Below are 14,086 nucleotides of genomic sequence, written 5' to 3'. Positions count from 1 at the left end.
CAGTGAGACTCACTACACCTGTTATGGAGGAACCTGTGTTGTCCAGTGTCAAGAGGAGGCAAAATGCTAAATGGTTGGGGTCCATTAATCATCAACAGTTGAAACATATTGCAAATGATGGTACCCTGTAGGGAAATTGCAGCATGAGGCACCAGGTGCTCTCAGTGAGTATACCTGGAGGCCTCATTCAACATGTTAAAGGGGCTGTTGAAGCAGCCATTGTGGGAACAGGGTGCAACCAACTGCAGCTTGTGGCACATGTTGGTACCAATGATGCCTGTCATCTGGGCTCCAGCGAATGGCAGAGAAGGTTGAGAAGACTAGCCTTGCACATGGTGTTTCAGCGAAGCTGACAATTTGCAGTATAGTCCCCAGAACTGAGTGTGGCCCTTTAGTTCTGAGCCGAGTGGAAGGACTGATCCAGAGACTTTATGGTTCTGTAACAAGCTAGGCTGTGACTTCCTGGACTTGTGCCATAGGTTTGAGAACTTTAATAGCCCCCTAAATGGGTCAGGTGTGAAATACACATAAGAGGCTGCTACTCAGGTAGCTGACTGTATGTGGGATGCACACAAAGGTTTTTTTTAGATTAGTCAACTCTCCATCCAATCCAGATAACGATAGCTGTAAGAAATCCAGAAGTTTGAGGGTAAGGTCGAGAGAAATTTCTCTCAAAGGCAAAGGTATTAAAATCCTTACGGTACACTGCCAAAGCATTCACAACAAAGTGCCAGAGTTTGAAGTGCTCATGAATAGCAGTGAAACTCACATAATGCTAGGTACAGAAAGCTGGTTGAAACCCAAAATTGACAGCAGTGAGGTTTTTGGGGAAAATTTAAGTGTATATTGAAAGGACAGGCAAACAGGAAACAGAGGTGGTGTATTTGTCACAGTAGACGAGAAACTCACATCCATCGAGATAGAAACTGATGCTGCATGTGAGATAGATTAAGCAAGACTCCGTATCAGGAGCAGGCATAAAATGATAATTGGATCCTTCTATCACCCACTAGACTCATCTCCTTATATAATCAAGAAGTTTAGAGAAACCGAAGTTCCCATGTACATAAGTTCCCTAATCATACTGTAATCATTCATGGACACTTGAATCATCCAACAATCTCCTGAGATACTTATAGTTTTTTAGTGATGGGTGTGAAAAGACATCCTGTGAAACAGTACTAAATGCCTTTTCTGAAACCTACCTCACTCACGATGGAAACATATTGGACCTAATGGCAGCAAACAGACCTGACCCCTTTGAGGATGTCCACATCGAAACTGGTATCGGTGACCATGACACAGTTGTATGAACAGTGCTTACCAAAGTATAGAGGACAACTAAACCAAGCAGAAAAATATATAAGTAAACTGGGGGAAAAAAAAATAAAATAAAAAAAATGGGTAGTTTCATATCTCAGATGCACTGGGTAGAGATGTACGCAGTAGAACAGTCCATAATGAGAGGGATCCTGCATGGTATACAGTCAGTGCAAAGAAAGTTCTAAAGAAGCAGAGATCACTGCATAATAGATGTAAAACAAATCTCAGGGCTGTAGATAGAGAGATGCTGAATGAAAAGCGTTTAGCTGCCAAGAGAGCTATGTGTGATGTCTTAAGTGACTACTATAACAGAATATTGTCAAATGAACTTCCACAGAACCCAAAGAAATTCTGGTCATATGTAAAGGCCATTAGCGTAATCAAAGTTAGTGTCCAGGCCATAGTGAATGAGACAGGAACTGAAATTGAGGATAACAAAGCCAAGTCTGAAATGCTTAACTCCATTTTCAAATGTTACTTTACAAAGGAAAATCCTGGAGAGAAACAGCTGAAACCATTAAAACTGAACAAAGCTCCAGGGCCCGATGTAATCCCTGTCAGATTGTGTACTGAATTTGCACCTGAGTTAGCACCTCTTCTAACTATAATCTGTCACAGATCCCTAGAATAAAAAACTATGCCCAGTTCTTGGAAAAAAGCACAAGTCATACCTGTCTACAGAAAGGATAGTACAAACAATCCATAAAACTAACGTCCAATATCCTCAATGTCAGTTTGTTGTAGAATCTTAGAACATTCTGAGGTCAAATGTAATGAGGATCTCGAACAGAATGACCACCTCAGTGCCAGCCAGCATGGATTCCGAAAACATCGATATGTGAAACCCTACTTGCTTTTTTCTCACATGACATACTGAAAGCTTTGGATCAAGGCAGTCAGGTAGATGCAGTATTTCTTGGTTTCCAAAAAAACTTTTGACACAGTACCACATCAATGCTTATTGTCAAAAGTTCGATCATATGGGGTATGAAGTGAAATTTGTAACTGGATTTGGAATTTTTAGCTGGAAGGACTCTTAACATGTTACCTTGGATGGAGGGTCATTGTCAGATGTAGAAGTAACTTCAGTTTTACTCCAGGAAAGTGTGTTGGGTCCCTTCATCTACATCTACATACATACTCCGCAATCCACCATATGGTGCGTGGTGGAGGGTATCTCATACCACAACTAGCATCTTCTCTCCCTGTTCCACTCCCAAACAGAACGAGGGAAAAAGACTGCCCATATGCCTCTGTACGAGCCCTAATCTCTCTTATCTTATCTTTGTGGTCTTTCCGCGAAATATAAATTGGCAGCAGTAAAATTGTACTGCAGTCAGCCTCAAATGCTGGTTCTCTAAATTTCCTCAGTAGCGATTCACAAAAAGAACGCCTTCTTTCCTCTAGAGACTCCCACCCGAGTTCCTGATGCATTTCTGTAACACTCGCGTGATGCTCAAACCTACCAGTAACAAATCTATCAGCCCGCCTCTGAATTGCTTCTATGTCCTCCCTCAATCCGACCTGATACGGATCCCAAACACTTGAGCAGTACTCAAGAATAGGTCGTATTAGTGTTTTATAAGTGGTCTCCTTTACAGATGAACCACATCTTTCCAAAATTCTACCAATGAACCGAAGACGACTATCCGCCTTCCCCACAACTGCCATTACATGCTTGTCCTACTTCATATCGCTCTGCAATGTTACGCCCAAATATTTAACCGACGTGACTGTGTCAAGCGTTACACTACTAATGGAGTATTCAAACATTACGGGATTCTTTTTCCTATTCATCTGCATTAATTTACATTTATCTATATTTAGAGTTAGCTGCCATTCTTTACACCAATCACAAATCCTATCCAAGTCATCTTGTATCCTCCTACAGTCACTTAACAACGACACCTTCCCATACACCGCAACATTATCAGCAAACAGCCACACATTGCTATCCACCCTATCCAAAAGATCATATATGTAGATAGAAAACAACAGTGGACCTACCACACCTCCCTGGGGCGATCCAGATGATACTCTCACCTCCGATGAACACTCACCATCGAGGACAATGTACTGGGTTCTATTACTTAAGAAGTCTTCGGGCCACTCACATATTTGGGAACCAATCCCATATACTTGTACCTTAGTTAGGAGTCTGCAGTGGGGCACCGAGTCAAATGCTTTCCTGAGGTCAAGGAATATGGCATCCGTCTGATACCCTTCATCCATGGTTTGCAAGATATCATGTGAAAAAAAGGATGAGTTGCGTTTCGCAGGAGCGATGCTTTCTAAAGCCGTGTTGATGCGTGAGACTTCTCTGTCTCAAGGAAATTCATTATATTCGAACTGAGAATATGTTCGAGAATCCTGCGACAAACCGATGTTAAGGATAGTGGTCTGTAATTTTGAGGATCTGTCCTTCTACCCTTCTTATATACAGGCGTCACCTGCACTTTGTTTCTGTCGCTCGGGGCTTTACGTTGGGCAAGAGATTTGCGATAAATGCAATCTAAGTAAGGAGCCAATGCTGTAGAGTACTCCCTGTAAAACCGAATTGGAATCCCATCAGGACCTGGCGATTTATTTATTTTCAACCCATTCAGCTGCTTCATAACCCCAGGGATGTCTATCACTTTGTCCTCCATACAGGAATATGTACGAGACTCAAACGGTGGTCTGTTTGTACGATCCTCCTGCGTGAAAGATTTCTCAAATACTAAATTTAAAATTTCAGCTTTCGTTTTGCTGTCTTCCATTGCCAGGCCAGACTGATCAGTGAGTGGCTGGATGGAAGCCTTTGACCCGCTTACCGATTTTACATAAGATCAAAATTTACTTGGGTTTTGAGGAAGATCTTTTGCTAAGATATGACGGTGGTAGTGGTTGTATGCTTCGCGCATCGCTCTTTTTACAGCAGCACGAATCTCTACTAACTTTTCATGTTGTATATTAATGACTTTGCAGACAGTATTAATAGTAACATCATGCTTTTTGGAGATGATGCAATTATTGATAATGGAGTACTGTCTGAAAGGAGCTGCATAAATATTCTGTCAGATCTTGATAAGATTTTAAAGTGGTACAGAGATTGGCAACTTGCTTTAAATATTCAGAACTGTAAAACTGTGCACTCCAGAACATGAATAAAGATAATATCCTTTGGCTATAATATGAACAAGTCACTGTTGGAATCGTTCAACTCATACAAATACCTTGGTGTAAAACTCCATAGGGATATGAATGGAATGATCACATAGGCTCAGTTCTGGGTAATGCAGTAGACATCGTTTTATTGATAAATACTGGGGAAGTGCAATCAGTATGCATAGGATATTGCATAGAATCACTTGTGTGACACATCCTATAATATTGGTCAATTGTGCAGGACCCATATCAGATAGGACTAACGGGGGATATTGAACGTACACAGAGCAGGGCATCGTGAATGGTCATAGGTTTGTTTAATCCATGGGAGAATGTCACATTGATAGTGAAGGAAATGAACCTATCTGGAGAAAGTCTGTTAACGAAGTTTCAAGAACTGGCTTTAAATGATTGTTCTAGGAATATACTACAATCCCCCTGCATATTGTTCACATAAGGATCATGAGAATAAGATTAGAATAATTACTGCATGCACAGAAGCATTCAGTCATTCTTCCCGCTCTCCATATGTGAATGGAACAGGAAGAAAGCCTAATAACTGGCACAGTGGGACGTATCCTTTGCCATGCACCTCACAGTGGTTTTCAGAGTGTCGATGTAAATGTAAAAGAAAGGTAAACAATTTAAATTCATATTTATAATTATTTTTATTGTTCAAGGGCATGGTGAAAAGAAATGCTTCTGAATTTTTATGTAATAACTCTTAAAGCTTTTTAAAGAAAACATTGTTAACATTCTACATCTTTATTTATCATGACTACATATTTATTTCTCAATGAAGTCACCCTGGCGATGCAAGCATTTATTTCAACAAGAGACTAGTTTGGTGATATTATCACTATTGAATGTTTAACTTTGTTGACAGTGCCACAACCTCTCCTCTGCTTGCACCGCATCATTACTATCAATGTGAAGTCTTGAAAGGTGTTCTTTAAGTTTTGCAAGCAGATGAAAATCTCATGGGGCCAAGTTGGGACTGTATGGTGGATGATCGATGACAGTGAACCCGAGGTGTCCGATTGTTTTCAGATGTCACAGTGCTTATGTGTGGTTGGTCATTTTCATACTGAAGAAGAGGGTGCTCCATGTGTGGACGAACTACTCAAATTTCAAACTCGATTACAGCATGTTGTTTCTCATGCACCGACTTAGTTACATTACACACCACTACAATTCAGAGTCCTTTGGTGGTAGAGGGCTGCAAATATGTTTACATGAAGAACAAAGATGTAGAATGTTAATAATGTTTGTTTTCTTTAAAAAGCTTTAAGAGTTATCACATAAAAAAATCAGAAGCATTTCTTTTCACCATGCCCTTGAACAATAAAAATAAACATATACCTCAATAAAACATGACTGCTCTTTCTTAGGTAATGTTGCTGGTACTGCGTAATGGGCTTGTCATTTACTTACCCCACTGTACTCCCCTCCTCTCCCTGCGACTGTCTGTCCAAGGGCAGAGCTCCTTTTGCCTCTCTCTCACAAGCCTATAAGAAACTTTTTAAAGAAAAAATTAATTAAAATTATTTCATTATTTGTTTGGACTGTAGTTTTTAATCTTTTTTTTTTTCTTTATCCTTTGTTTCAGATAAGGAACACTGCATTCGGTCGTCGATACCAGTTGGCCTGTTTGTTGTTTCTGCATTTTGTCTCTTGCTAATTGCCAGACAATTAAAAAAATGAATAGAATTGAAAATTTTAGATCAAAATTTATAAATAATGCAGAACAGTATTCAAGTATCTGTACAATGAAAGGATGTCGTGGATGACATTTTGTGGTTTCATTAATGTGGCCTTCTCGTTCTGGCCGGCTCACATACTTGTTGACTTCTTGTGCTCCAAAAGTTATAGCTCAGGGCTGTTGTACTTACTGAAGAATATAATATTTTTGTAATATATAATTTGAAGAAGAAATGTTAAAAGACTTGTAATTGCTGTTTATTTGTCAGGTTAATGAGAATGATGTCTGCCAAATATCGACAATATCAGGTGAATCACACTTGTATTAGAAATGAAACTGATATATTTGAAGAGTATTGTAATGTTTTTAATGGTGATTGTGGTGGAGTACTTTGTGGTGGACTGTAATTGTAGTTCTTTTTAATTGTTGGTTGTTGGGCACATGCTTATTGTTCCTTCAAACATAAGTGGAGTTATTATTTTCAGTAATATTACTCATGTACTTATACGGCTGGTTGTGATTAAGTGTGACATATTGAAGGAGAATTGCCATATTGATTTTTGGTATCTATCATATAGTACAAATTATGAATATTTTCCTCTTGCAAGTGTTTGTAGGAAAAGCCATTTTCCTTTTTTAAATATGTACTTGTTTCAAAGATTTTGTGTGTGTTTCTGTGGCTGACTATGCTGCAGACGTGTGTGTGTGTGTGTGTGTGTGTGTGTGTGTGTGTGTGTGTGTGTGTGTGTGTTGGTGAGAATGTATGCCATTAGTAAAATAATAATATTCTTGATCAGTATTAAAAAACAGTGTTATCGATATTCATTTTATTCCCTCCTAACTAGAAAAGTAAATATCAAGATTTGACTCTAAATCAAGTGACAGAGGGAGCAAAAGATACTCACTGACACAAGCACAAGTCAGTGCAAATGCTTTTACTATTTTCTTTTTTCTAGAAGGCTAAAATTGATTAGATGATGTATACATTGGTGTAGCTATCAAACAACTTCTTTCATGTGAACATTAGAGAAAAAGCATTGTTTTCACTGTGGAACTTATGTGGAGGCATTTTAAAACTGAGATTAGCTCTCTGATTATCATTATACTTTTGCCACTGATTGCTTCATCTGTCACATGTATACATCTGTTCACGGTGATACAAAAGCACATGACAATTTAGTTTACTTGTTTATTATAAAACTAATGAATTATTGAAATAGTGAGAATGCAGTGCTTTTTAATTGAAAGGTGCTCATAATCCTCATTTATTAAAGAGATGTTCCTGCTGTTTTAATGCAATACATCTTAGAATTTCATTTTACTTTTATTAGGTTCACCAAACAGTTTGTTTACAAATAAACAAAGTGGGATGCAATCAACCAAAGTAAAGATTTTGCAAGCATTTTGCGACATACTGAGCAAATTGTTTCATCCTTTTGACTGTAACCATGGATTATTCTCTCACACTAGATACAATTGATATGATAAAAGTATTACATGTAAGTTTCACTGCACTTCAACATTCAAGAGAGAAAATTTTCACCATTTATGTTCCCTTATGTGAAGCATATGCTGACATCATTTATTAAAATCTGCTTTTTTTTAAGTATTGATATTTTATAATATTAAATTTAGAGTGCTTTAGAGCTGTCTTTTCACTAACCTTCACTTGATCATTGAATAGCATGTCACAAAGCAATTTTATACACTGCATTAGTATATAAGCAGTTGTTGGCAGAACAGACTTTTGACGTTTTTAAATTCTAGATGCTAATTTATGAAGTACCATGTTTTTTCATTGGGTACATTGCACCTTCATAGTCTGTACTGAAATTTTCAATTTGTCTACAATGTATTTAGATTGGCACAATAAATTTTCTCAGTGCAAACTTCCTACCACAAAACCACTATTTGACACTTCATATCTGCAAACATGTGAACAATAATATCACTTGCAAAAACAAGGCTCCATATTGTGAGGTCACAAAAGTGCCACAACACGTGATTAGGATATCCTATATCCGAGATTATTCTTGTGTGATGCAAACTGTATTGGATGGACAGTGAGTTTCTCTTATCACTAAAGGAAACTGAAAAATCAAAATTATATTTCTAGAGATGTGTTACGTACAACAAGACAGTATTTGGAACTCATAGAAACTGAACAGATGCTCCTAGGTGGATACAAGATGGTATCATATTACTGTAGGCACTTTGAGGAAAGAGGCTGTCACTATATAATTAAGTTACTAGAGGATGCATTTTTTTTTTTTTTTTTTTTTTTTTTTTTTTTTTTTTTTTTTTTTTTTTTTTTTTTTCCCCCAAGACAACCTCAGAAACACTTCTTAAACTACCAGAGCATATGCAAGTACAGTTAACATCACTCTTCCAGTCTGTAGGTAGAGCAAGTCTTACAAAACTGAACTACCTCATGAAGTGTGATACGGGAAAAATTGTCGTTTCTTCTATAGGTAAATTGTTTGATCCGAGAAACATAATAAACGGCAATTTAGACAGTGCTGAAATATCTCAGCTGATAAAGAAAATTCCCATTCTACAATAACGTCCAACGTCAGAATTTCTTGTACCATACACATTGTTTAGGGATTTAGTAGCTAGTTCTTGTAGAGAAGTTGAAGATGTTGATGTGATTGGTATTCTTCTTTCCCTGAAAGCAGGGTATGGACTTTTTGTGGAAGCTGCAGTGAAGGCTTTGTGGATCCCAGTCAGTAATGTTGATAGTGAGAAGTCATTCTCTAGATATCGCAATATAATGTCTGACAGGAGAACAGCTCTGACTCCCAGTAATATGGAAGTCATGGTAGCCTTGTCTTTCTCAGACTGACTTGTGTGTTGTGTACATAGACTAGGACAGGATAAATGTTTTTCAAACTTTCATGATTTTGTATTTGTGTTTTAATAAGATTTATAATTTTTGTGCTTTTTCAATTTATGTAAATTAGAAGATTTTTCACTGCGAATGTGCCATAAATGTATTTCCTTTACCTTTTACTGCTGAAAATTGGAAATAAAATTTAGCGAAATTATTGATGAAATGGAAAAAAAAACTAGCGAAAAATATACTGAAATAACTTTTAAAAAATGATGAAATTGGCCAAAAATTTTCACCACAAACAGGTGCCTATATGCATTAGTATATAAGCATTTGTTGACAGAACAGACTTTTCACGTTTTTAAATTCTAGATGCTAATTTATGAAGTACCATGTTTTTTTCATTGGGTACATTGCACCTTCATAGTTTGTACTGAAATTTTCAATCTGTCTACAATGTATTTAGATTGGTACAGTAAATTTTCTCAGTGCAAACTTCCTGCCACGAAGACACTATTTGACACTTAATAACTGCAAACATGTGAACATTAATATCAGTTGCAAAAACAAGGCTCCATATTGCGAGGTCACAAAAGTGCCACAACATGTGATTAGGATATCCTATATCCGAGATTATTCCTGTGTGATACAAACTGTATTGGATGGACAGTGAGTTTCTCTTATTACTAAAGGAAATTGAAAAATCAAAAATATATTTCTAGAGATGAGTTATGTACAACAAGACAGTATTTGGAACTCATAGAAACTGAATAGATGCTCCTAGATGGATACAAGATGGTCTCATACTACTGTAGGCACTTTGAGGAAAGGGGCTGTCGCTATATATACAAAAAATAAATAAGGTCCTAGCCATAGGCATAAATGAGTATTGCACTGAGCTTCTTATTGAATGTATTGCTTCAATAATAAACCTGGTTACATATATGACAGCAGTTCAGACAGTCCTAGGCATAGGCATAAATGAGTATTGCACTGAGCTACTAATTGAATGCTTTGCTTCAATAATAAACCTGGTTACATTTATGACAGCAGTTCAGACTGTGTATAGACCTCCACCAGTAAATATTTTAACTTGTTTTAATCAGGAGTGCTGGTAATATTTAGTAAAAATAGTGGATAAGTAATTGCATATGATGATTTCAGTATTGTCTTTATTTAGGATATGATGCATTTTAGTGTAAATACAAGAACCACTGACCTTGCTGAGATGGTGTGGGCTGTCTGTGTGCCTTAATAATACTAGCTCTCCATAAATACACCACAGTGAAGGGTTATCTGTGGAGGGGCCAATCTGTGGTTTCTGAAGAGGGGCAATAGCCTTTTCAGCAGTTTTGGACATGAACAGTTTGAATGATTGACTTATCTGGCCTTATAACACTTAGCTAAATGGCCTTGCTATAATGGTTCTATGAATCACTCAGTGCAAGGGAAGATTATAACTGCTATTTTTCCTGTCATTCAGCTCTACTGTGTGGATTAATAATGATAAGGTCCTCATTGCTAAACTATACCAGAGGTAAAACACCCCCCCCCCCCCCCATTTTAAATCTCGCAAGCATTAATTACTCACGAGGATATCACCAGCAGCAAGAACAAATTAACACTATACATGTCAGAGTATGGAACATTAGATCCTTTAACCTGGTACATAGGTTTGAGAATTTGAAAAGGTAAATGGACAGGTTGAAGTTAGATATACATTGAAGCACCAAAGAAACTGGTATAGGGATGCATATTCAAATACAGAGATTTGTAAACAGGCAGAATATTGCGCTGTGGTCGGCAACATCTGTATAAGACAAAAATTGTCTGGCGCAGTTGTTAGATCGGTTACTGCTGCTACAATGGCAGGTTATCGGGATTTAAGTGAGTTTGAATGTGGTGTTAGTCGGCACACGAGCGATGGGACACAGCATCTTTGAGGTAGCAATGAAGTGGGGATTTTCCCATACGACCATTTCACAAGTGTACTGTGAATATCAGGAATCTGATAAAACATCAAATCTCTGACATCGCTGCGGACGGAAAAAGATCCCACAAGAATGAGACTAACAGACTGAACAGAATTGCTCAATGTAAAAGAAGTGCTACCCTTCAACAAATTGCTAAAGATTTCAATGGTGGGCCATCAACAAGTGTCAGTAAGTGAACCATTCAACGAAACATCATCAATAAGGGCTTTTGCAGCCAAAGGCCCACTCGCATACCCTTGATGACTGCACGACACAAAGCTTTACACCTGGGCCTGTCAATATCGACATTGGACTGTTGATGACTGGAAACATGTTACCTGGTCGGACGAGTCTCATTTAAAATTGTATTGAGCGGATGGATGTGTACGGGTATGGAGACAACCTCATGAATCCATGGACCATGCATGTCAGTGGGGGCTGTTCAAGCTGGTGGAGGCTCTGTAAGAGTGTGGGTCGTGTGCAGTTGGAGTTATATGGGATCCCTGATATGTCTAGATATGACTCCGACAGGTGACACGTATATAAGCATCTTGTCTGATCACCTGCATCCATTCATGTCCATTTTGACGGACATGGCTAAATCCAGCAGGACAATGCGACACCTCACACATCCAGAATTATTACAGAGTGGCTCCAGGAACACTCTTCTGAGTTTAAACATGGACAGGGACAAAGAAACGAAGGGGGAAGTTGACTGGTACAGTTTAGCACAGAGAACAGCTTAACCCATTATATCCCATCGTATGATTTATCATACACTTGCTCTTCTCAGGTATATTTGTTTTCAGAAGCTCTTTGTCAACAACTGAAGTATTTCTATTATGTCCATTGTTGAAAACAGTAGGAGTGGAGATCAGGATTGTTTATTTCATGGTGGAAAGCATTTATTCTAATGCTACTGACTCTGCTGCTTCTTGTCATGGACAGGCGGTAAGTAATTATAAAATTATGATGTGCAGGTTCATAACGTTGCTCATATTATTACACATTAGTAATTTGAATACTGAAAAGAAATATATAAGCACAAATTGGAAAATAGTACTTTATCTGCTTTGTTGTGGTACTGGCTTATATCTTTACATATGAAATATCATACGGTGGGTAGTAAGGGGTCATTTTCTCACAGTTGGTCCTATTTATTTTAGATATAATTTGGAGAAGGAGAGGAACTTAGAAATGGTTCTAGACACATATGATACATGTCAGGAGCCTGAATTTGTACTTGTTCCACCAAATAATGGTGAGGACACTGATAAAGGTGATGCAGGTAGTGATGCAGAACAACAACCTGCCACTGCTCCTAGTTTAGAGAAGACACATTCTTCATTGCCGCAAAGTGGAAACCTTTCTTCTGACTGTTCCTCCAGATTCTGATTGTCAGCAATAACTGACGGAACTATTTAGCAAAGCTGGAAAAGGGACAAAAGATGGAGATCAGTAAATACTGATGACTTTGTTGAAAATGTTACATCCTTTTCCACTCAGGAGGAAAATCCTTGCTGTTCCAAATCACGATCGCGGTCCCGAGTTAGGAAAGCAAGGCACTGGATAAAAGAAAGACTAGACTCTTCACAAAAATTTGAGGTATCTTGTGATCCTACACCTGACACTACAGAACACCTCTGCACATCAAACTTGACTCCAATAGATCTTTTTAGTAAAGTTTTTGATCCTGATTCGGGTGAAATTCTGATGAGAGAGACAGTAAAATATGCTGCTCAAAAGGGACACAACGTACAAATAAGTCATGATGACATCTACAAATACATCGCTATTTTGCTGTTATCTGGATATTTTAAGGTCATGTATAGACATATGTACTGGAAGATCAGACCTGACACAAACAATGTCCTTGTTTCGAATTCTGTCTCCAGAAATACTTTTGACAAAATTCACAGTTTCTTCCACGTCAATGATAATGACAGCATTGAAAAAGAAGATAAAGTTTATAAGGTTCGGCCATTAATTTCACATCTAAATAAGAAATTTCAAGACATCACTGAGCCTCTAGTGTCAAACTTCTCCTTGGATGAGGCCATGGGGCCTTATTATGGCCACCACTTTGTGAAACCTTCTTTCTTGATGCAATAATTTACCAACAACCGTTTACACGGAGAAGAAAGTTGCATATAAACTAAGGGTAATGTCAAGTATGCAAAGGCTGTAGCTGAAAAAATTATAAACAATGTTTTATTTGCAGGGCAAATAGGAAACTTGATTTCCATGCCAAACTTGTGAGACAAAATACTACAGTGATAAATAGCAGTACAGGTGAAGAAATTTCTCCATATTCAGAGGTAAACAATTTTGTGTACAATTTTGACCCTACAGTGTAATGTTTAACCCTACAGTGTAATGTTTAATTTTTTGCATTGTGCATTTTAAAAATAAAAAGTGAGTTAACGGAAATTTCCTTATGCATATTGCCTTATAATTTCCTCGAGTTTTGTGAAAGGCTGCACGTTTCTGGAATTATCTTCCCCAAAGACTGGGGCGATATCATTGCTGAGAATTTAAGATATTCATAAGATCTTCTGGTTGCAAGGAATCTTAACGTTGCTGTGAGGCGCTCATGAGCTGATAATGATTGCCTCATATTTGTGTCTCTTCTTTACATTTCTGGGGTTACAATTTTTAGTAACTCCCAGATAAGTGCTTTCCGTCATACGCATGTAATTATGCCAGTCTTTTGGCTGAAATCTTAATTCCTTAAGTAAATTTGTATGAATAACTTTTCTCTCTTTAAAGGTCAGTTTTTGGTCCTGGTTTTTCTCTTCCGAGAATTAGTATATCACGCAACACAACTACGGTAGCCGCTAAACACAGCAGTTCAGTTTCCATTTTAGAATTGCAGCGTTAGTATGACCGGGTGAGCTCGGCAAATCGCTCGTGTGGCGGGCGGCGGGATCGTTTTGGATCGGGACAAGCGACCGATTGCATGCGACAGATCGCTGCGAATTCGTCGGCCGTGTGTGCTGCTCCTGTGTGGGAGCCTTTATGAACTTCAGCTTCAGCAGTAAGGGACGGTTACCATAGCAACCAACTCAGAAATGTAAACAATTTTTTGCCGTTGTGGTGTACTAAGTA

At 38.0% G+C, this 14,086-nt stretch overlaps 1 protein-coding gene across 4 annotated transcripts in view; it reads left to right on the top strand.

Moving 5' to 3' along the window:
* Positions 1-8,420, top strand: part of LOC124794696 (glycerol kinase-like) — a 164,887-nt gene extending 156,467 nt beyond the window's left edge. For all 4 annotated transcript variants that reach the window (XM_047258261.1, XM_047258259.1, XM_047258258.1 and 1 more), the window contains one exon: positions 6,080-8,420. In XM_047258261.1, coding sequence (XP_047114217.1) covers positions 6,080-6,174 — 95 coding nt within the window. In that variant the 3' untranslated portion in view covers positions 6,175-8,420. The remainder of the gene's footprint in view (positions 1-6,079) is intronic.
* Positions 8,421-14,086: the final 5,666 nt, after the last annotated feature.

Source organism: Schistocerca piceifrons, chromosome 4 (genome assembly GCF_021461385.2).
Source record: "Schistocerca piceifrons isolate TAMUIC-IGC-003096 chromosome 4, iqSchPice1.1, whole genome shotgun sequence".
NCBI classification, from domain to species: Eukaryota; Metazoa; Arthropoda; class Insecta; order Orthoptera; family Acrididae; genus Schistocerca; species Schistocerca piceifrons.
This window is presented reverse-complemented; position numbering and strand designations above follow the sequence as displayed.